Source organism: Diabrotica undecimpunctata, chromosome 4 (genome assembly GCF_040954645.1).
Source record: "Diabrotica undecimpunctata isolate CICGRU chromosome 4, icDiaUnde3, whole genome shotgun sequence".
NCBI classification, from domain to species: domain Eukaryota; kingdom Metazoa; phylum Arthropoda; class Insecta; order Coleoptera; family Chrysomelidae; genus Diabrotica; species Diabrotica undecimpunctata.
This window is the reverse complement of record NC_092806.1, coordinates 139,957,715-139,983,806: the sequence shown is the minus strand read 5'-3', so window position 1 is coordinate 139,983,806 and position 26,092 is coordinate 139,957,715. Positions and strand designations below refer to the sequence as shown.

The window sequence follows — 26,092 nt, the reverse complement described above, 5'->3', positions numbered from 1 at the left end:
AATAGAAAGAAATGGTATAAACGTACTTCCACTTTGAACATTTAAAATAAGTAACTTTATTCTAGAATGCCGAAAAGAGTTGGTTTTACACAAAATATTTTGCAGGTGGATCGAAGCATCGATAATTTAATTTACATGAGGATGAAATATAAAAAAATTTAAGTGAAACTTTAAGCTTTGTGAAAAGGATTTTTCTGTGTACCTGAGATTTTGTTTCACACTGGAATATTATCACATAAAAAATAATGATTGAACTTGGATAATGCATAAATTCTAAGATTAGCTATTATGCTTCATAAGTCAATGTCGGTTGTTATTTCTATCAACATTATACTAGAGGTAATGGATTTTAATAAGAGCTATGAGTCATGCCGATTCAGTACACAAGTTTACCTGTTATTTACAAGGTCATAGCTCTTGACAAAATCCATGACCTATAATAGAAATCTCTATGTTTTGGGTCCCCACGTTGGGCGCCAATGTGTAACAATTAACTACCTATCAGAAACCAAATTAACTACCTATCAGCTGAGTCAAGACTGTTTTCGCCCCGTCTAGCTCAGTCTTTCAGGTGTGAGAACATCTTATATTAAATGCAAATCTAACAAAGAATCTTGGCTGGGACAAATAAAATTGGATATTAACTAATCATATTTATTGTACAAAAAGAATAAAATGAAATTTTACACTATTAAAGGAAATCCTGCCTAGAGCCGTACAAAAATTTAAAAATGATACTTATGGCAATATTGGCTTCATGCAGGTGACTGGATAGTAGGCTTCAGATGTTGGTTGGATGGATTGTAGCTGAATTAGTAGATTTCATGAGTAGACAAAAAATGAGAAACCTTGTAGCGACTGCATACCTTTTAAAGATTTCCTTGCCATTGAAAGAACGTGGCTGATGGTAAGTATAATTAAATGGATATACCTAATTAATATTGAAATAAATTAGTTAAACTAATTTAAATAAAGATCCTGCGTGCACATACAAAAATTAATAAAGTTAAAAATAAAAAAATGTAGTTTGGAGAATAGGCTATGTATAAAAAGGAAATAAAAAAAATAACTTAAGGACACTGGATATTGGTGAAATATTAAATATAAAGAATTATGAAGTTCCCCAGATGTTTTTAATGATATAAGTGAATTTATTGACTGAAATATGCCTTTATAGATAAAAGATGTGCATAAAAACACATGGAATAGGGGCATAGACATTTTATATATGTTTATGGCAAAGAATAGACTGGAGTAGATATGGGGTTTGAATACGGGGAATAGAATCGAAATAAGTCAAAGAATAAAATTGGAATTTAGATTATGACAGAATATTTAGCAAATAGAAAGTTGACCGCCAACTATTTTTAGAATAGAAAGTTAATTAATGAATAATATCAAAAGAAATTGAAACAAAATAATTATTTGAAGAAAAATAACAAACATGTAACGTTACAAATATATGTATCAGTGGCGGCTGGTGTGGTAAAATTTTGGGTAGCAAATTACATAGCTATGGTCACGGGGTCATGACCCCCCCCCCCAACTAATTTTTTAATGATTTCTCTGTTCATTTTAACTTCTGCGTTGTATCTAATTTTTGCGATTTTTTATTTTTCATCTAGCAAATCGCGAACAGAAAACGCCCTCTTCTGTATATCCTTAACGGACAGCAAATTACTTAAATGTTCCTTGCAACTGGAATGTTTTTTTAAGGAGGCAGACATATTTTTTAAATCAAAGTATCCTTCACAATTCTATACATATTTCTTATTAGAAAATAACAAACACGGCCAACAATATAGTCTGTTTTTTGTAATACTTCCAAACAACCATTTGTAGATATCATACCAAGAGCAATTAAAAGTACGCACCTTTTTCCCATCTTTTTGGTCAATCCGCAATGTGGAGTAGGCCTTTCATTCATAATAATTTTTTTTTCTATCAATTTCAGTTCTTCTAGATAATTTTACGAATTTTTTTAAATTTATTTGGGCAACCGTGCACTTGTTTGCAATTCTGAATTGCTAGTTGTTTGTTTAAAAATATGTTCCAATTATAGATTATGTTACATATTTTTTTATCATAATTTAAAAGAAAATTTATATTACAATTCGATAATTACGTTACAAGTGACAACGATGGTCATCGTAGGCCCGATCGTCTGGTGCCTAAACAGCAAGCATAAACACGACAATATAAATCGTTGTCCGGCAAGCTGCTTAACTTCAAACGCTTTATGTACGGGGATCTTATGTGAGCTGGGTCGGCCAATTCCGATCGGGCCTATTAATGATATTTAAAATGTCTGAATACGATTCGATGCTTACTGTGGTAATATAATAACTTAGTTGTTTTAACGGACGCTAACGTATTGAGTGATTTAGTACATTTAAAAGTTATTTACATACATTAACATAATTTTTAAATATATGTTTTTCAATTTTAAAGCTCTTAAAATTATTGGGTAGGCCCGGCCTATCCTGCCTACCCCCAAAAGCCGCCACTGATATGTATCTTATAATCGAAGACTCTCCTGAAATGATCTTACTCTTATTCTTCGCAATTTTAATTAAACAACTCCTAATTTTATGTAGATTGTATTCAAATTAAGGGTCGTAGGTAAATATTGGATCGGTCCTGAAAATAGATCGAGTGAATCGACCGGGCTAAGAGCCGGCTGGCCACTGACCTGACATACGGCAGGGCGTCTTTTTAAGATAGATAATGGATAGCAAAAACTACGTGGCTGCCAGTCGATTATCTACAGAGTGATGTAAATATAGAAGGTGTTATTTTAGATGACTTTCCTAGTTCACTCAACGAGTTCGCGTTAAACGAAAAGTTGTAAGAAAACAGAACCCGGAATATCTTAACCTTGTAGGATTTTTGTTTGTACCAAGTTTTCTTTGATATATCAGGGGGGTATGTTTTTATTTCCCCTTTAAATACCGTTGAGTTCGTTTGATTACTTTACTTAAGAAGATAATGTATTTTCAATGCACTATTCTTACATGAACAAAACAAAGATAGATAAAAAAAAAGTGAGGCGTTATAACCTCTTAAATCAGACATAGTAATCCCAGTATGCCCTTTGTCTCCAGTAGGGCGCATGGCATAATGTCACTAATAATACACGACGCAGCGCGACCTACAGGGTAGGCAATATATACCACAAACTCATTGTAATACGGATTGCATACACATAGGAGATTTGTTACAGTTTGAGTTATTCGTTACCTATATTTTATTCTACTGTCCGCGTTTTTAAAAACATTTCACATGTCTTCGATATTCTCGTTTGCTGTCTTTCCTGTGACGTATACGACATGACACGAATTTAGTAAGTCATCGCCGACATCGATAAATGTAGTACGCAACTTGGCTCAATCGGACTTGGGTTAAATTCCTATTTGTTAAGTTATCCAATAAATTAAAAAAGTACAATCTGCATTTTTTGTCAAGTGAAACTTGGAGAATCAGTTGGGTTAACGTGGCGGAAGCCCGAGACTACATATCCTTAGTGGGAGCTGTTGTTTATTTAACTGCTATCGACTGGTTATTTCTACTTCTGTTATTGTCTTTTGTCAGCGCAGTTCTGTTTTTTCCTGTTTCTTCGGTCTTATTCTCATAATTGAAGAGCTTAATGTGAAACAATGACAAGCCTCAAAAAGGCAAAAGTGAGATATTTGACTTTGAATGTTAAAAATAATATTATAAAATCCAGTAACAACTTTTGTTGTTTTAATTTAGATATGTGGGTGCATGTTGCGCTATGGAACTATATTTATAACAATATTAATAAAATAACTCAAAGTTGAGATAAAAACAGTCTTTATTTAAAAAAAAATGTGGCTTGTTACAATATTACATTAATGATAAGTACCCAAAATCTTATTTAATCAACCAACTCGGCGACCTCATCAGCAACATCAGGGCTGACATCCTCTTGTAAACTCTTGTAGAATGGATGATACACTGAAGGTATGTAGGGTAATAATGATCTTACATTTTCGAGTTTCTTTTTTGCAATACGAATGGGCTCAATATACTTCTGTTTTAAAGCAGATACAGTAAGCACATTAGGACGAATGTTTAACGTAAAATGCTTGTCTGTTATCACTTCTGAACAAAAAGGAAAAAACATTAGAAAAATCCAAAGATTGCTGGTCATCAGTGCGAGTACTCTTTTTAATGTTCTCTAAGAGTGGTTGTACATTGAGGAAATCTTCCTGCTTCATAACAGTTAAGTTGAAGGGCTTCTTTTTATTAGATTCTTTTATAATTTTTTGCCATTCCTCAGGAGAGTACACAAGCGGAGCATACTTTCTATGTCGTTTTTCTATAAGAGCAAAATCCCTGTCGGAGGGAAGGTGAGTGTGTCCGCTGACTAAAAAATGGTGTGTAATAGACTTAAACTTTTGTTCCTTTACTAGCTGGAACCATAAAGACATTAAAAGCCAGTTTTTGTTTTGCCCGGGACAATTATCCTTGAAGAAAACGAGATGCTCTACTTCACCTATCTTTGAGCTTAGAAATTTTATGAGTATTGATGCAATTTCATCACTTCCTCTTTTTGCAATGTTTTCCGTCCAGACAAACATATGACCAGCGTCTTCCTTACAATCATGGATTCCTAGATTATACATCCAGATTTTCCTGCAATAAAATGCAGGACCAGTGGTTAATTTGGGAATCGGTAACGCTTGCTGCAAGTCAAACGATATAACACACGTCCTGTTATCAATTTTGGACTGGGCTGTTTCGCTCTTCAGTAGTTGTTGCATTGCCTGAGCCTTACACTTGTGCAAGTTAAGTCTTGTTGTTAATTCGCTATAATCATTTTTTTCTGATTTTGCTGACTCTATTTGGATATTAATTTCGTCGCATGTCTTGCAAGTATCTGATTTTGGCAGCTTGAATCCAATATTATACTCGGTACAAAATATTTTACGGTAAGTATGCTCCTTGACTGGTTCAATTCCCATTTCTGTATACCAAGGGACATATCGATCCAAATAGAGACTGGCTATACTCATGTTATGATCCAGATAAACTTTATTCATGTTCTTGTGTCGACTGTAGTGACTTTGATACTTTGGAATCGAATGTATGTGGTTTTTAACACTTAGTATTTCAGAATAAGACAAAACATTACCATAAACGATCATAATTTTGAGGTGGTCAAAGAATTCAAATACCTAGGAGCAACAATTACCAGTGAAAACACAGGAGAACGGGAGGTTGAAATACGAATACTGGCGGGGAATAAATCATTCTTTGCCATTCAACATCTAATGAGGTCAAGGCGTGCCAAAATCCAAATGTACAAAACCATAATACGACCAGCCGTGACATATGGAAGTGAAACATGGACATTGAGAAAGAAAGAAATCAATAAGCTATTAGTATGGGAACGCAAAATCCTGCGAATTATATATGGTCCTTGCAGGGACAGCGTGACAAATGAATGGAGGAGCAGATACAACAATGAAATAGAGACTCTCTTCGGGAAAGGAAACATCGTAAGATACATAAAAGCCAATAGATTAAGATGGGCAGGCCACGTGGTACGGAGTGATGACGACAGACTGATTAGCAATGTGTTTTGGGAAAGACCAGATGGTAGAAGATCGACAGGAAGGCCTAGAAAAAGGTGGAAAGACGCAGTCAGGGAAGACCTGGAGAAGATGGAAGTAAGGCCATGGGAAATAGCACAGGATCGGAATCAATGGAAGGCAATAGTAAACGCGGCAAAAACTCAGGAAGAGTTGTAAAAGCCAATGATGATGATGATGATTTCAGAATCAGATATTTTGTTCACACGGTTTGTATGCTTTCCTCTGTTGTCTCTTTCTGGCACTAGATTTCCTTCTATCTTCTTGTGAACAATGTTATTTACTCTGCCCTTAGAAGCTTGAAGTCCATGGATATTTAAAAATTCTGTTTTACAGACACGTGTAGTTTCACCATTAACATTAATGGAGTAGACTGCATTGCTCTTTCTATGCGATTCTTGATGTTTTTTCTTCTTTCGGTAGGACCTTTTCTTCTTAACAATATCTATACATCCTAATAAGTAGCTATTTTGTAACTCCCATGAACCGAGGTTCCAGAATTCGTTAAAAATATTGCTCTCGTGGCCCTGAAGCTTTTCCCTACACTTCTTAGTGCAACTGCAAGGCGGTCCCAATTCTCGACCAGGCACATTTTTTTTCGTTTTGTCGCTTACATATGGTTGCCCTAAATTTCGTCGAATTTTTCTTTTTGATCTTGAATAACAGTGTTCATTGCTTTGTCTCCATCGACTTGTTGGAGTTTTGTCGGGTGTGTTTGGTTTTGTCCTTTTTCTTGACGGACCTTGTTCATTATCCTACAACAAAATGCAATAATATAACAAGCCATGTCACAAGCCACAACAATCATACTTTAATCTTTAATGGTAATAATGTGACAAGCCACATTTAACAAAAAAATTATGTACCGCTGTATTTTCATCACTTGAGCCACTTCTAGATTGTACATAGTCAGGATCACGGTCACTGTCATCGAATGTCGACTGAACTTCAGTATTTGTCTTACTAGAATCGTCAGAACTCACAGAAATATCTGAATCACTTTCGCCCATGTTCGCCATTTTGATGTGGCTTGTCATTATGTCGAGTAGATACTAAGACAAACTAGAACTATGCAACACTGTTACCATAGGTTTGTCGCGTCATCTATTAACGACGGGCTGAAATAAATTTTTAGTGGCTTGTTATACTATTACTTTAACCGATCATAGCACTAACTCTTTTTGAACTCATGTGTGGCTTGTCATTGTTTCACATTAAGCTCTTCAATTGTGCTTTTGAAGTTAATAATAGTTAAACTAAGACATCAGATGTAAATCTTTATTTGAAAGAACAATGCAACAAGTATTTTAAAATTAACATAAAACAGCATTAGGTGGTGCCTTTTAGAACAATTTAAAAAAAATCGTTAAATCTGTAGCTCGATAAACAGAAAGCATTTCATAATATACTACAATGGACCAACGTTTACATTATAAATGATGAAACCTTGTTGCCGAATAATACGGCAATAATTATATATTATCTATATACAGTAATGACGTGAATGTTTGTTTAAATTGAATATCGCCAATTGTGATATTTTAAAAAATGTAATAGACAGATCAAGTTTTATTTGTAATTACGTGCGTGCCAAAAAAAGGAAAAGTTCCAGGAAAACACACAAAGTAAATGTAAGGATGACTTGCACAAATATCAAAAAATGTGATGCAATTAAATTGCAATATAATAACAAAAAAAAACAAATACTGACGAGATATTAAAATAAAAATTTCCTGTTTGGCGAGTGTTTTCTTTCTATCGATGACGGTATATTAGTTTATCAATGATTCTAATACACACATGTCCAAAAGTTTGGAATAAGTACAAATAATATATCTACGCCTATGGTGGTTTTAAAACTGTTGTTGATATTCATTCTCGAGGGTTTTTAAATGAAAATGATAAAAAATTTGAATCGTTTTTGTATGATTTTGGTCACATTCAACTGATTAGCGTATTTACACATTATTTCAGTCTCCGTTTAAATTTGAATTGAGCCGTTTAAAATGTCTAAAAACGTGATATCTCATTTTGACAGATCCAGAGTAATTGCTTTGTTACAACAGGACTTTAGTCAAAGTTATATCGTGAATATTGCTGATGTTACTCAGAGTGCTGTATCGGAAATTAAAAAAAAATCCAAGATACAAATAAAGTCAAGCATCGTCTCAGAAGTGGTAGAAATCGATGTACAACAGCACCACAAGACCGGCAAATATCATTTATGGCTCGTAGAAATCATCTGGAATCGACAAGTGGTATATCCAGAGAAATTTCTACGCTTCGAGGACTGAATATTTCACGGCAAACAATAACACGCAGACCAAATGCGGTAAATTTGTATCGTAGAAGACCGCTACGTGTTCCTAAACTAACCTACCAACACAAAATAGTAAGGTTGCAATGGGCTAGAGAAATGGCACATCATGATCCTAACTGGAATAACGTGATGTTCTCTGATGAGTCAAAAATTGACTTGGTATCTGATTCGCGAAGCACACTGGTTTGGAGGGCCCCAGGACGACAAGCTCCACTAGAATCAGCTAAACCGCGTGTCCTATTTGAAGGTGGAAGTATTATGGTTTGGAGTGGTATTATGAGTGGTACACGGACGTCACTGCTGGTTCTGGAGAGAAGAGTCACTGGTGCTGTATACATCAAGCAAGTTTTAAATCCTGTCGTACGTCTATTCCGAGGGGCAGTATGTGATGAATTTGTGTTTATGCATGAAAACGCACCTCCTCATAGAACATCAGCAGTACAAAATTTTCTTGAAGAAGAAGGAATATCTACATTACAGTGGCCCTCGAATTCCCCCGACATGAACATTATTGAACATGCTTGGAACATTCTCAAGAAGCGAAACAATCTTCCTATTACACTTTGAGAACTTAAAGATGCTGCTCGTGAAGAATGGGAAAGAATTCCGCAAGCCCAGCTCTACCAGTTAATAGGCAGCATGCCAAATAGCCTACAGGCTTGCATACAGGCCAATGGACGAAATACTTATTATTAGTTTTATTAAAAATTATTTTTTTCTATACTAATTTATTTTTAAATGTAAGTGGTACATTGTAAGTTTTTCACTCCAAGAAAATAAATATTTTTTTTGCATATCGTTTATCTGGTTTTGAGATTTATTTAGTATTGTTGATAATTGAAACAAAATGATGTTTAACTATACAGAAGATTTTATATATAAAAATCAATAAAAAGATGAAATATTCCAATATTCCAAACTTTTGGACATATGTGTAATAGAGTACGATGCACAATTTGTTTTAAAAGTTGTAATAAAATATCTTCAGATTGGGAGTATTGAATTTATTCAAACCCTTACGCTCTTACACAACAATAACACAATCACATACAGTGTCACACAGTTATATGATTTAAAGCGTATATTTTCCTTGTATGATAATATTATTTTAAACATCGAGAAACGCCACATAAGTCTTATTCTAAAGTCTGCTTTGAATTGAAATACTTTCTGTTGTTCATCATTTCTAATTTTAAATAGTTTCAATCAAAATGTGACTGAAGCCCAGCCACAAGAAACTGAATTAATTTAAAATATCACAGAAATCAAATATGCGGGAATATCCTTCGAAGAAAATATCTTCTTAAACATTTTATTCTTGTTACATATAGATAAAATTATTCTAAAATAAATTGGTGTTAGTATTTTTTAGTTTCTTGATAGTAACAGGATGATAAAGTGGTAAGGAAAAGACAACAAATTAATTTCTTGGATGACTACGTAGAAATGAACGAAAATAGATTAGAATGAAAACGGCACTAAAAAAAAATCGTCGACCAGTACAAAGTCTACCTCTTCTTTCTTTTTGTTAACCCGTTTATATAATCTCAATCTAAATATTTAGGTAGAGAATAGACAATAAGTAATTCAAGTAGTATGAGGGAGGCTGATGCTGGGAGGCATCCAATGATGTATTCATATTTTAAACTTAGTCTTGAATGTTGACTATATTTGACACATATTTACACACATTTAGTATTAATCAATTAACACGGAGGTTTTCGCAAAGGCCTAGGAACGCGTGAAGCTCTTTTTTCACTTAATATACTGATACAAAGATGCCTGGACGTCAATCAAGATATATACGCATCTTTGAAATTTTTTTGAAATAAGTGGATTTAACAATCAATCAATCAGTTTACAACGTTCTACGCTGTCTTCTGATTTCCAGTCTCCATTTATCTCGGTCGTTCCAAAGGTTTTCTTCAACTCTCCTCTCTCTTAAGTCTTTATTGACTCATTCTCTCCAACTTAATCTCGGTTTACCTTTCTTCTTCCATGCAGTGTCCAGTTCAATACTTTCTTCGGTATTCTGTGTTCATCCATTCTTTGGACGTGTCCATACCATCTTAGTTGATTTATTCTGATGCCCTCTCTTATATTGTGCTTAACACCCATAATTTCTCGTATTCTTTCGTTTCTAACTCTGTCTAATCTTGATTTTCTAGCCGCTCTTCTCCAGAAATCCATTTCTGTTGTTTCTAATGCTTTTAAGTTTCAGTGGCCATACTTCAATTCCATATGTAACAAAGTTTTTTATAATGCTGTTATAGATTTTCTGTTTGTTTTCTTTGGAGATTGTTTTGTCCCACAGTACACTGTTTAATTGGCCTAATGGGTTGTCTTCCCTGGTTATTTCTATGTTTAATTTCTTCGTTTAATTTGCCATCGTTGGTTATTTACATGCCTAAAAATTTGTATTTTTAACAGTGATTTATTTCTCGCTGTATTTCTTCAAAGATTAGATTTTGTTGAATTCCTCCAATACACATGTATTCAGTTTTCTTGATATTTACTTCAAGTCCCCATAATTCGTATTCTTCGATAAGTTTATGGGTCATATATTCGAGGTCTTCATAGTCTTGAGCCATGACTATGTGGTCGTCTGTAAAACTCAATGTGTACAATATTGCGTCGTTTAGGGGAATTCCCATGTTTCTGCATTTTTTTTTCCACGTTTTCATCACTTGCTCCGAGTAGATCTTAAACAAAGTAAGAGACACGCAGCATCGCTGTTTGAGTCCTTTACTGATATTGAAACCCTTGGATACCTCCTGACCTTTTTTTATTTTACTTGTGTTGTTCTTGCAGAGGTCTTGAACAGCCTTGATTAAGGTTACACTTCTTCTTCTTCTTAAAGTGCCCTCTCCTCAATGTCGGCTACTACAATTTTAAACTCTTCTCTATCATCAGCTGTTCTTATTAGCTGTTCAAAATTTAGCCCTGTCCATTGTCGGATGTTTCTGAGCCACGATAGTCTTTTCCTTCCTAGGCCTCTCTTTCCCTCGATTTTTCCTTTCACTATAAGTTGGGCATATTGGTACTTATTATTTCTCAGTATGTGGCCTAGGTCTGATGTTTTTCTAACTTTTACTGTGTTAAAAAGTTCTCTTTCCTTGCCTATTCTATGCAGCACTTCTTCGTTTGAGGTATGCGATGTCAAGGTTACACTAATATTTGTTTTCTCGAGAGCTTCCCAGAGTTTTTGTTATGTGGATAGAGTGGATCGTGCTTCAGTGCTCGTGAATTTAACACAAAAGGAAATTGTGGATAAAAACTACAATAGAAAACGTCTCTTGGCTGACAAACAGGAACTATTTTTTTGGAGAAGAAAGTATTTATGAAAGATTAAGAAGCCAGCCAAGAAAATAGAGAAATATATTATATCAAAGTAGGACTAACTGTTTCTAAATACTGGCAAGATATAAAGATTACAAACGGAAGGCAGACAAAGGGAAAACATTGTCTGGTTGGAACTGAGGCATATTGTTCGGTACAATAACAGGAAAAACCAGAAAATTAAACTCTAATATAATACTTCTGTTTATTTAATGAATGATAACTTTAATTAAATTAAAAATAGATAAGTCTCTCTTACTTAAAATCAAGAAACAAAAAAAAATGACTACTGTATTTTTTTCGATATTCCTGTATATTTTTGGAACCACTTGCGGACTGTGTGTGTAACTTCCTTTTAAATATTCAATTTGCAAAGAAATTAAAAAATATATTCTTAAGTACAAGGAATTGAACATTTAAAAGTAATTTTGGGGTTTTTAATATTAATGAAAAAATATACCAAGAAATATAAAACCAATACCAATCCCGTAGATACAAAGATACATCAAGCTTAAAAATAATTTCGATCTATTAGGCAAGTACTAATTTCCATGCTTCCATTTAAATCAAATTCGATTAGTAAAAAAATATAAAACTTTTAAAAAATAGTTTTGTCTTGCCTATCTGCTAAAATACTAGAAGACTTTTAGTTTTGAAACAGAATTTTTATACGAGGTGATATACAATATAAAATACCTAATGGTTAATCTAAAATCAAAATTGTCTTCTTAAATGAAACATTTTCTGTATTTTTCAAAGCTGTGATCTCCATCATGCTTATTGCGGGTTGTTAATTACAATCCCAGCCTTCTGGTAGAGAAAAAAAGCTAGAAATGAAATATTTTATGTGATTCTTGCAGTTATACAATAAAAACTTTTAGATGAGCATTTATGTCCTTCAAAAATTTTGTGTGAACTTGCTTTCTTAGTTAAAAAAAAGAAACAAATGCATGACCTTTAAAAACAGAAACTAATTCAGTAAAGTCTCGATTGGCGATCCAATACTTATTTATTGGAAGCATAGCTTCTTATCACGGGATTGGCACAGAAAGCATATATACAATTTTTGCCAAGCCAATTTTTCAGTGCGTCTCTAATACGTTTGATTGGAAATGACAAAAACGGTAGGTCCTGCATTATTTCTCAGAAAAAATCAAAAGTATGCAGTCTCTATAATATTTCTGTACGATTTTATACAATGGTATTTAGAATATGTTCAGCCTCTAACGCACCGAATCAAGCAAATTATGATCATTTTATGTGAAAATACTCTAATTATGTTGTTGTTGCTGTAATTTATGGCTGTGTTCCAAAGGACAAACACCCAGTTACCATCCAAAGACAGCAGGTTTGTCTGGTCTTGATAGCACTTCGCTGTCAGATTCTTCCAATATAATGTTCTCCTTACGTACTTTCGATCTGTTATGTTGTATACTCAAATTGTCTGTGTGTTTATACGTCAAGCAATGAAACACCATAATAAAGTTATGTTTTATCTGTTATTTCCGTAGTGCATCGTAAGTTGTAATTTTTTTGAACTGGTACAGTTTTATTTTTGTTACATGAATATATGTTCATCTGGTCAACATAGAGGTACAATATCGCTGTATTTGGGCGAACGTTAATATTACAAATGAGTTATTTAATCGCATTGTTCGATATTCCTAAAATAAACTAAAAATGCTATAAACAATGGATGAACTATAAACCACACTTGTAAATATGAGAAATAGAAAAGCTGTACGGATAAATACAGAATTGATTAAATATATTGGCACTTAATGTCAAGAATCCTCAACTTTTTTAATATGTGCAGGCAGAGATACAAAATTCTAGATCCATGGCAGAAACTATAAAAGCATCAGTTTACTAAATACTACATATAAAATCTACACAAAGATCCTAAACAACAGACTAAAGGTTCTAACCGAAGTATTTATACAAGAAAAACAAAAAGGATTCCGAAATGGGCGCTAATGCCGTGATAATATATTCATAATCAGAAAACATCGAGAAAAGCGAGGAATTTAACCTGGAAACCCGTATAGCTTTTATTGACTTAGAAAAAGCTTTTGACCAAATATTGAATGACAACGACTACCATCCACATCTTACAAAGGCGATGAAAACTTGTTGGATAAATAATAAAAAATCATCATCACCATTCTGGCTTTACAACCCTACGTGGGTCCTAGCCTCCTCAATAATTTCTCTCTAGTCGTCCCTATCCATCGCCTTTCTCCGCCAAGCACGTATTCCCATATTTCTCATGTCTTCATCGATCTTATCAAGGAACCTTGTTCTAGGTTTCCCTCTTCTTCTCTGACCAATAGGTGTATCAAGAAGCGTTTTTCTAGCTAAGTAATTTTGTTCCATCCGTATTACATGCCCTTCATCCCATGCCATTACATCCACCGCAGACGTATCTTAATATGTTTTACGATATCATGTCCCGGTATATTCTACAAAGTTGTAGAATATACCGGGAAGTTCGAAGTTGTATCGTCTTCTCAACACTCCATTGTTATTAACTGCTCCATAAATTCGCCTTAGTACTTTTCTTTCGAAACATCCTAACATGTTTTCATTATTTTTTGTTAGATTCCAGGTCTCTGTACCATATGTTAGGACTGGGCGTATTAACTCTATTCTTCGTTTTGTTGGTGTTTATTATTAAACCCATTTTTGTAGCTGATTCTTTTAATGCTACATACGCCTCTCGTACAGCGTTTTCCGTTCTCACAACAATATTGATATCATCAGCATAGGCCAGGATTTGCACTGATTTATTATATATTTAACCAGTGGTTGTGATTTGTGACATACGGATTACTTTTTCTCTCCCTTCCGCAGCCCGTTATTTGTTTTAAAAGGTTCATTCTCTATATTTAACTTTTTCAAGAGTTAGTTTTGTTAACTTTATCAACTGATTTGGTATTCCTAGCTCTTTCATTGCTTTGAACATTTCTCTTCTATTCACAGAGTTGTAGGCTGCTTTGTAGTCTATAAATTTGTGATGAGTATCAATGCCATATTCCAGTGTTTTTTTCCAAAATTTGTTCCAGGGTTGCAATCTGATGAATTGTCGATTTACCACCTCTGAAACCAGCCTGGTATTTTCCTACTATCCGTTCTGCATATGATGATAATATGGTTAGAGCATTCAAAGATATCTCCTTTTTTGTCTATGGTGCAAAGTATTCCAATATTCCAATCACTGGAATTTTTCTTTTATAAGCTGCTGTTACGGCCTTCTCCAGCTGATTCTCCAAGGGAAAGTAAATGGTAAGAGAGGACCGGGAAGAAGACGCATTTCCTGGCTCCAAAATTTACGAAAGTGGTATAACACGACTACCACTGAACTGTTCCGCGCTGCAATAAATAAAGTAAAGATAGCCGTGATGATCGCCAACATCCGGAACGGATAGGCACTTTAAGAAGAAGAAGAAGCTGCTGTAATGCCATTATGGTATCATGGCCACCTTCTTTATATAGTTCATCTGGGAGATTATCTATTCCGGATGATTTGTTTCCGGCTGGTTTTTTAACTGCATCTTTAACTTCAAGAATCGTTGGTGGTTCCTCTTCCCTCTCGTCTGTTCCCCTTACCTCATCTCTTTCGTCTTCCAGGTTTTCTTCTTCCTAATAATAAAAAATACCAGAACATAATACAGGCAGCAGATATGATTTTTAAGTTGTCAATACAATAATACATCTAATAAGAAGTGAAGACATACGTAACGTATATCCTATAAAAGACAAGATAAATGCTTATAATGCTAAATGGAGACATGTTCACAGGATGGAGCACGAAAAAGTACTCAAAAAATACTTAAATACCCTTCTGAAAACGGAACAGGCAAAGCCTAATTCCTGTAGTGAAGAATGTTAAAAATACATTCGCATTCTAGATGTCTCCGTGTTTCACAAAATTCAACACTGCTAAGCTTAGTTCCATCCAGTTCAATGTGTGTAACCATTGCTGGAGATATTGCATTGGAAAATATATTGCATTTTTGAAAACGAAACTATAAACCACCAGAATCTGCTTATTGCCTTCTTTATATCCTATATCTCAACTTCATACTTAAAGATCTGGATATTCCTGTTAATCTCAAAAGAACTATGAAAGCTACATGTTACCAGTAGCCACAAATGGACTAGAAATTATGGCACCTACAAAGCAGTCAGCAGAGAAACACAGAAATCCTTAAGAGATTAAAATACCCTTAAGAGGTCAAGGAATATTTAGACACTAAAGGCAAAGTACAAAGTTCACTGATGTAATAAAACTAATTGGTAGTTTTTGGTGGAAATACACCTGATATAGCCATGCTGCACATGGACTGGAGAATAACCAGGGGAATAAATTTAGAGCACGACTGACAAAGAGAATCGTCGGAAAATCGCCATTAAGATAGGTGGATGATCCTAAAAAATATGATTCTTGAAGGTATATAATAGTAAAAATTTATTATCCGTTGCCACTTAAAGGAATTATTTCACAAGATATAAGAAATGAAACAACACATTAAAATATCCTGAAGCACTTAAAAAGAACTTTTTTAAGTTAAATCTTCTTCAAAAGAAGATTTTCAGATAACAATGACGTACATAAAAGGCTTACGAGTACCAGAAAAACTTAAAACAGATCAGAAATAAACGCATTACAACATTTAAAATGTCAAACACACTGATTTATTTTATTTAAAACAAACCCAACGATGAATAAGAAAAAACAAAGAACTGTATTTGTAGCATACCAAGTGAATGTAACAATTTTTGTTTGGGCGAAACTTCAAAGTTACTAATTACGATACGATACGAATACGAGAAAAAAGCATGAATCTTACATTAAAAAAAGAGAATTTGATAGAATGCAACAAAGGGACATTAAGGCAGCAGCAAATACTAAATGAAGTAAGTTGTGTAGCAAACTCATCAATAGAATACGGCAATATATGGTTAACGATACCGAGAGAAGAGGCTAGCAATAAGAACAACATTTGTAAGATAACAACTTATCAAAGACATATCATTTATAATTTAAGAATAATATAACATAACCAACAATGTGCATAAAAGATCAGAATGTGATGTCAATCTAGGGGAAAAACATATTTCAAAATGTTTAGCTCTAGAAGCGTAGTAGATGGCTGATGTCTCAAATATCGAGGCAAAGTAGGTCATTAAACTGTCAAAAATTCATTTACCGCCAATTTACAAAAAACAGTATTTTACAGGTATCAAGTTTTCATAATCTGTCATAATTTTTCTTTAAAACTATCTCGGGGCTGGAAGTCAAGTAGTGATAAATTTGATGAGTCACAGAGGTCAAAAAAGACTATATTTGTATAATGACGAGAGCAGAATAATGAAAAAAGGGAACCTTAATGTGTAAACTAACAGAATTTATAGAAATGCAGTGTTGCCACACCAGATCATGTCTTGTTTTCAGTCAGAGTGTACCTGTGATTGTGGTGAACTTAGGAGAAATAAACAATATAAGTCAATTTATTGCATATTTCAGATTTTATAATATATACCTTTGTTTCTGCATCGGACTTTTCATTTTTTTATATGTCCCAGTATTTGGGACATATTCTAATATTCTTTTCGCATGATTCGCCTATTCTTGTACCTCTTCCATTTTTTCTTGGCTAGATAATTTGATATCCAAATATTCCACTTTCATTAAAGGTTCTATTATTTTGTTATTAAAACCAATTCGTTATTCTGCTTGAAATCAATTTTCTTGGTTCCGACGATATATTTTTAGTACGTATTATCTTCTAAAATAGTATCTGAGAAATTTAAAATATATAATTACTCCAAAATTTTGAGGCACAACAGCATAGGCATCGTCAGGTCTGGTGATTGTGCTCGATCCAATGGAATCGCTGCGATTGAGGACGCAATTAGCGTTAAAAATATACTCTCTCGCACACTGCAGCTTACCTATAGCACTTTTGACTCGCGTAATTTTTTTTTTGATCACCTGGCAAGTAGAAAGTCTCACCAAAATGACCTGTCTTTTAGAATATTTATTTTTAATATTAAAGAATACTCTCCCAAAATAACTACTTACCTCAACCATATTTTTTGTATTTATTTGCAAAATACTTTTGCAAGCATCTCGCAAATCGCAAGGCTTGTTTATTTTGTTTAATTTTTAAATATTTAAATTTATTTAAAAAATGCAAGTTTAGGGGTTCTTTAATGAACGCTATCCTCCAGCCAGATCTGCACTTCTGTATTAGGATATTATGGAAGAGGTATATGAAGAATTTTCAGAATGCCTTAAATACCTACCCAAAATGTCTACCATTTCTCTTACTATAAGGGGTACAAGTTTCTGTTCCATATGCGAGAAGAGCAAGCACGAACTGATGATACATTTCGCTTTAATCACAGGTGGACATTGCCCTTAAATGCATCCTTGTTAAATATTGTATAGATTTATTCTGTCTAGACCAGATTTATTCTTGTAATCTCACAATCTTCTTATCACATCTCACAAAAAGACTTATACCTATCACTTATAATCGTTCATTACATTTTTTTGTATTCCTATGGTACACCCATTGAGCAAGTAATCATTTATAGTTTTCTAAATATTATATTTTGTGAGATGAGTTTGTACCGTAGCAGGAGTTCTTGATATTTTTCGTAACCCATCGTAACCCAACTCTTTTTACAAATTTCATATACTAATTTATTACGCTTCCTTTTTGTAAGTCTATTTTGTTGTTCCCCTTCCTCGCACAACAAACTAACAATATTAATTTTTGGATCCATCTTCCATGTAAATCCATTGACGTGATTTCGTCGGTAAATGCGCGCTACGGCACTTAATTTGGAGCTGTAGTGGTGCATTCCGTTGCTGGCCGATTCGGTCTGCCTTCATTAAATCGCACATGAAAAGTGTGGACTATTTTGGTAGTGAAAATACTTAAAAATTCTTTTCGAATTAAGTTTAAAACAATAATTTTTTTATTATAAGTTATTAACACTCTAAAAGAATTTTAAAGGTCGGATTTAATGAGCCATACGGATCATTTGATTGTATGATATCCGCTCATCACTAGGACCATTTATATTTTGAGATTAATAAGATTTGTACATCTTCGAATTTTGTAAGTTGTTTTAAATTGTTATCACCATCAAATGCATTAGTGCAAATCATATAATACGTAATTATGTATTATCTGAAAGATAAAAACAGACAATAAGACAAAAAATTATGAAATCTAATGTAGAATATACAAGACTTTGTCGATCTAAACAGGAATGACGTATAAACGCTTCATCATATTAAGTTTATTCGTTGTATAGCTGCAAAAATAGGAGATTTGATAAATTAGAATGAATTACAATTTCATTAGGAAAGAGGACTTTTCACCTTTTTTAGTGCATCATAAATTACTAACACAATGGACAATAATTAGAAATTCACTAACATATATATCTGACGTTTTTAATATCCATAACAACCTTGGAGTTAAATTGAAAGATAAACCATTTAAGATGTTTTATTTTAGGAAAAAAGATCACAATACCACAATATAAATATAATTTAACACGCCCTGTACAGAAAACGCGATATTCAGACATCTTTAATTCATATTTCAAACCAAACTTTATACATACATAATAACAAATGCAAATTTCTGGAATTATATTACTGGTTCATGTAAGCATTTAAATTGTAAAAATCTCTATTCGTTATACCAATTCAGTGTCCTCAATAATATGAATAAGTTGACTTGGTTACAAATGTTTCCAGTTTTAAAGTCCATTATCGTTCTTTAAAATATTAGGTTCTTTGTAATTTGTGAAAAATATTGAACAGGATTGTTTTATCAATACATCATTCAGAGCTCATCAGATTAGTCCCTCAAGTTGGAAGGCTATCGGAATGAGAGTTGTAAAGAACCTTTGATTTCAATATGATTAGTCTGTGATGTCTAGATTGGAATCAAGGTCGCTAGTACACTTTCAAGATAACAAAAGTCAAGTAGAGTTGAATAGAAATATACAAAGACAAAACCACAAACACAGATCGGAACACGAGGAAATAGGAATGAATAGGTATTCGGGCAGTAAAAAACTTCAAACCAAAATTCATCAAATTTAAAAAACAATAATGAAGTACATGCCTATAAATAGTATGTTACGGATGCCCTCAGGATTGTATTCTCTTCCCACTACTGTTTAACATGTAGAAAAGATATTTCAGTTTGCACAACAGACCTAAAAAGGCATCAAAATTGGTCTTTCTATTAAAGATATGCTTACGATACAGCCACAATAGAGGACAATATAGAAGAACTGCAAGATTTCGTACAGTTTAATATAATAACTGAATTGGGAGAGAAGTACGTTAACATCAACATAGCAAAAACCAAATATAGGGTAATCAGCAGATATCCCCATATGGAAACTCAGTTGAATGTAAGTAGTACAGCTACTGAACTTATTGAAAAATTTAAATACCTTGGAGCTACGTCAAATAGCGAGTGGGACTGTGATCTGAAAGTGAAGATAAGAGTAGCAGTGGCTAGAAAGTGCTTTATTAAATTTGATAAATACCTCATTCGCCATTCTTTAATCCTTAGAATCTTGGTCTTAAAATGCTAGATATGGCCTGTCCTGATGTACGGTCACTTCAATGAGACCTGTCACTTAAAGTGATCTCTGAATAGTGCGGAGGCTTTCGAACTGTGGTATCTCATAAGACTGCTTAGAATTTCGTGGGTAAACCATGTAACGAATAATGAGGTTCTAAGAACAGCAAATGTTCAAAGTTCTACGAAATAATAATAATCTAAATGTCATATTGATGGGTAAGGTTAAAGGTCGAAGAGGCCCTGGACGAAAGCAACATTCATGGTTCAGAGACATAAGAAACTGATGCGGCATACCTGATGTCAGTTCGATAATAAGAACGGAAGTATTTTCGACAATCAACATAAACCTGCATAGCGTACGGCACTCAAATAAGAAGAGGGACATCGGATAGAAAATACAAAAAGAAAATTAAAGTTTTTCAAATAAAAATTCTAAGGAAGATCTTTGCACCGTCAACAATAATGGAATATGGAGGTAAAGGTAAAACCATGAACTTTATTAACTGTCCAAAGAAATATAGTCCAAACTCCATATACTTTGATGGACTTAGTAAGGATAGATGACATCATGGTGTCTAGAAAATAAAATGCAGGCAAAAGACCAATAGGAAGACCACGGAACAGATCTAGGTAAAGTAGCAGCTGAAGCCCAATATCTAACGGACGTCAGAGCGGCGCACGACATGTAATGTTGGAGGTACAAGATACAGTAGGTCAAGGACCAATTTTGGCTTTATCGCCATTGGAAGAAAAAAACTTGAGTCACCGAAATGTGAGGTTAATAGCAAACTTTCATAAGAAAGGAATGATAATAATGAAAATCAACATAAATCATTTCAGAAATACAAAATTGTGTATTGTTATTATGAACAAAGATTACAATAGACAAAGTTATGCACTGTCGTCATCACTAGTTACTAATGGTTGAACATATTATGAATAAAGCATTGGAATTTTAAACAACTGGAGTCATGATAAAAAATATCGGATATGATGATACTAAAATGATAAATGCCTGGATGATAAAAAAAAGCCTTGGTTCCGATAGGAAATTAAAATAAATTATGGGATCAAAAAAACGCTTTAGATCTTGAAGCTCTTGCAATAATTTGGTGTTTGTCGTAAGACAAATCGTGGAACAATCCTGGAACATAACGTGGTGCATTATAGATCTACAAAAGGCATTTGATCATGTAGAACTAAAGGACCCAACTTATCTAATCTATAAGCGAAACACAGCGTTAGATCTTATCAAGACAAATTAAAAACAAACGTATATCACTTAAAATCATTGTAGAACTGACAAGGTAATTGAGATTTCAGGCAAATCGGTAATATAGAGAACATAAACTACTCGATGGCATTTAAATGATACATAGAGAATAAAAAATGTGCAAAACGATAAAACTATTATTCAGGCATCCATTAATATGAGTGAATGAGATTATGGAGAAACTAACCTGTATTTCATCTAAGTTGTATGTATTATTTAGAGGAAACCTAAAAAATCTTAGCACAAATACTTACCACAAAAGCACCATCTGTAACCAGGTTTCTGTTGCACTATTCCCTTGATGAAAGGACACTGATTTGGCATTTGTATTTTTACACAATGCTTTTAACCTTTTATTTTAAATCACATCAATTATAATTACAAATAAATTATTTAAAAACTCAGCTTACTCTCAAACAAACAGAGAACGGTGAACTATAATATAAATATAAGGACAATGTGTACTGTTAACGCTTTACAAAAAAGTTCGAAATTAAGTTTTGTGTTTTTTTTTGAAATATTTTACTTTTAGTTTAGATCGGTGTTTATAACCGCGTCAGCCTTTTTTATTTTTTTCTTTTCTTGCGGATTATTTAATCTTCTTTTTTCTCCTTGTCTGCTTTATCTCCTCCGGCTGCTGATTCGTCTTCTTCATCTGAATAGTTGGTCGGTTGCTCACCTGGCTTCAACAATCTTCCTACGAAGTCGTATTTTTCTAAAAATCAAAAATGCAAGACGTTATTACTAATCATTACCAAATTTAACTAAATATAGAAGATTGGGTCACTGAAAACGTTTCACCATGATAATTGGCAAATATAATTAGAAAACATCGATTTTTATCTCAAATAGGATACATTTTTTTTACAAACATCTTCATTTGTAAACCCAATTGTTTTTCCACCAATTCCACAACCTCTAATTTTAAATAGGAAGTACCCGTGTGGGGTATATAATTAGACTAACACTTCAATGGGGAATTCGGACATCGATCAATGATTTTTCGATGCATATTAAATCCATTTTTGTGAAAAAATATTAATCCATATTTAACCGGTAACTCTATAATTGAGAAAAATATTTTCAAAAACGTGTTTTGACAATAGATTATTGTAATTAAAAAAATATTCAAACAAATGGAATTTTTTAATTTTTTTTACATAGAAAAGCAACTGGTGCATTTATTATGTACCACTGGTAAATACCATTCATTTTTTTTTCAAATTTTATCTTTAATTCATTTTATGAAAGCTTAAATGGGTTACTTTTGTTAACTCCTATCACATAAACATTGTGGAAGTACGACAAAGGCTATAGCGGGATACGATGATCAAAAGTGAACCAGCACCAATCAGCACCGCGACTTGTGCTTTCAATAAAGCTATAAAAACATGACTTCATATAAATTTTTAGCTTCCCAGAGCCCATAGAACCTCTTAAATCTAAAAAAGAAGCTTTTTTCGACTTTATTTTTTCCTGGACGCAATTTTGCTTTAAAAAATTTGAAAAAATTCATGAAGATGTATCTTTTGAATACAAAATAGTCTGATTTTTTTAAAAAAGTTTATATTGAAAATTGAGCTCAGGAAAAATCATTGAAATTTTCAATAATTTTTTAGGTTATGTTAATAATTTTTGGCTAACTTTTAAATAGTAAATTTTTATGTATTTATTTTCGTTCTTTTAAATAATGGTCAAGGCAGAATTTTCAATTTCTGATCGGAAAGCATCAAAAACCCGTTTTTTTTTACTCATTTATTTGCACATAACCTCAAAACTCAGTTTATTCTCCTTTTTTCCTCCACATTATCACATTCTTTTGTAACGGTCCCCATTTAACTCTTTCATAAACATAAAATTCGAAAATACAACGTTTTTTATCCCTTTCTCACTTTTTTTTACCTTACCTTAAAATCAAATAGTTAGATGTATGCTTTTCCATCTATTCTTACGGGCTATGAATAATCATTGTTAAAATAATCATTTTTAACTTACACATTCTTAAATTGCGAAAAATCGTGTTTTTCTAATATTTTCCCACTTTATTGGCTCATAACCTTAAAATCTAGTAGTTAAATGACCGAATTTCCGCGTATTTATAATTGCACTCTTAAATTTTGTTATACCATAGTCAATGTTAAATGGGGACTTTTACAAAAGAATGTGATAATGTGGAAGAAAAAATGTTGTTTTGACCATTTTATCCCGCTATAGTCTTTAAAGCAATATTTCAATATTGAATTTTACTGATTTTTATACTGATGTGAAAATGCAGCATTAGAAAAATACATGATTGATTTTAAATAACTACAGTTCATAAAATTGTTTGAAGTAAGATACATGTAGATGAACATTACATTTAACGCACATGTGAACTGTATGTTTGCGACAGCAATATTAAGATAAAAGCTCTTCCCAAACCGATAGAAGGAAGCCCATGTAATCATGAAACCAAAGTCAGGAAAGAACCACATATTTCCGCAAAACTACAGGCCTATTAGCTTACTTCCAGCAGTCAGCAAGATACCAAAGAGAGAAAGATAGGCTAGGAATAATCCCTTTAGCACAATTCGGCTTCAGAGCTCAAGAGCGAATTACAAGTAGTCGCCTAACAGAGTACATAACAGATAGATTTAACGACAATCAATACACAGGAGCAGTCTTCAGTAATCAAACCATTTGATAAAGTATAGCGTAAGGGATTAACATTCAAAATGATAGAATAGAATTTATTTAGTCAATATATAAAAATAGTTTTGTTTTTTAGTCAAAGTCAAAGGAATAGTGACAATTTTACATAAATACATAAAAAATTTTTGCGAATTTAAACATTAAAAACAGATATTTAATATTAAAAAATTAAGAAACGACAAACACACTAAATAAAAACATGAAATACCGTCATAATTAGCAAATACCCTGACCAAATTAGTACTATTGTATAAAAGCTGTACTTAGGTACTCCGTTTTTGAATAGACACAATGTTTCAAAAAGTGTGATTTGATTTTAAGCTTAAACGATAACAAGTGAAGACTTTTTACTTCATCTCGCAAAAAGTTATACAAACCAACAATAAACATCAGTCGAATTTTTTATGCTCTTTATCAACCTAAAACGTTGTGCTCTAATAGCATCTCTAGATCTTGTATCGTGATCATGGAAGTTGCGAGTTTATGTTAAACTTACCTTTATTGGCCTGAATTTCAATCAGCGTCTTATATATAAGTAAAGAGTGAATACAGAGTGAAGATAGTGGCATAATACCTAAATCCAGAAATAAAGGTTTACAGTGTCCCCTATACTCTGCTCTTGCAAGTATTCTCACTACACTTTTTTGTAGTTTAAAAATTCGATCTGCGTAAAAAGAATTACCCCAAACAGTTATTCCGTACTGTAGATGGCTATGGAATAGTGCAAAGTAGCACATTCTAAGGGTACTTTTAGGAATCATATAAACTAAGTTGCGCATTAAAAATATACTTGTAGCAAGTCATAGAACTCAAGTAATCTGTATGAGCACTCCAATCCAAATTATCATCTAGAAAGATTCCTAATAGTTTAACACTACTTCTTGAGATATACTTTCAATCGAAATTAAAAAATCAAATTCTGATTTTTCTCTTCATTTACCTTCAACACATTATGTAAAAACCAGTTTTTTGCTTTCTGGGTATCACTATCTATGTTAATTTATAAATTATGCTGATTAAAATTAATGAGATTGTATCATCTGCGAAGCAAATACATTTTATGGGAAAAGTATAGTGAAATAAATCGTTCAGATAAATGAAACAAAGTGGGTCCTAATATCGAACCTTGAGGAACTCCATATTCGACAGTGTTAAACTAAGAATAGCTGTTATTAAGAAAAACTGCCTGTTTTCTATTTGTTAAGTATGATCTAAATAGATTAAGAATGTTTCCCCTAATACCGTATTTATGCATTTTTTCAACAGTAATTCATGCGAAACACAGTCAAAAGCTTTGGATAAGTCACACAATGTCTCACACAATTTTCTGTATAGCTAGCGTAGTGCTACACTTTTTTCTAAAGCTATATTGATTACAGTGAAGTATTTTGTGTTTTTCTAGATATCCTATCCAACGAACATTTAGAATACTCTCAGAAATTTTGCCGAAAATGGGAATGATTGAGATGGGACGATAATTTCCAATTTCATCTAAAGCTCCCTTTTTGAACACTGGTAGCACTTTTGTTACTTTTAATACATCTGGGAAAATCCCTTCACTAAGACAATTATTATAAAGTATAATTAATTTGTCAATAATTATATCGATTGTTTCTACAAATATTTTTTTGTTTAAGAAATAAAAATCCGTGCAGTGTGAATTTTTCAATGTATGCAAAACATTCCTGATTTCAGTATCCCTAACAGGTCATAAAAAAAAGAGTCGCAAGGAGAGTGTGCATCTTTCAAAAAATCTATGGCTACATTTTCATTTGTGGAATTAAAAGAACTTCTAATATGTTTAGCTACTGAAGTAAAGTAATTATTGAAATCGTTTGATGTAATCGAGTTTGGACAGACTTTTTTATTTTGAAATTTATTTCTGTGATAACATAACTTTCCAACTGTCCAGAAATCCTCATAAGCCATTTTTTTCTTTAATGATTTTGTTGATTTATAGTGCTTCTTAAACTTTTTATACTCACTATTATACACACAACGTCAGCAATTATCTTGACTGGACAGATTTTCTCGCATTACTATTAGTTCATCATCAAACCAAGAAATTGGAGCTTTACTATGCGTTCGTAATTTTTTTATTGGAAAATTAATTTCAGTTAACTTTACATACATTTCGGTAATAAATTGAGCTAATTCTTTTGCTGTTTTGAGAGAAACGGCTGAAGCAAAGTCAACGGTATTTAACCAGTGTTTTAATATC

At 32.9% G+C, this 26,092-nt stretch overlaps 1 protein-coding gene across 1 annotated transcript in view; it reads right to left on the bottom strand.

Moving 5' to 3' along the window:
• Positions 1-18,793: 18,793 nt before the first annotated feature.
• Positions 18,794-26,092, bottom strand: part of MSBP (membrane steroid binding protein) — a 51,100-nt gene continuing 43,801 nt past the window's right edge. Inside the window, exon 3 of the mRNA XM_072530399.1 lies at positions 18,794-21,895. Coding sequence (XP_072386500.1) covers positions 21,774-21,895 — 122 coding nt within the window. The 3' untranslated portion in view covers positions 18,794-21,773. The remainder of the gene's footprint in view (positions 21,896-26,092) is intronic.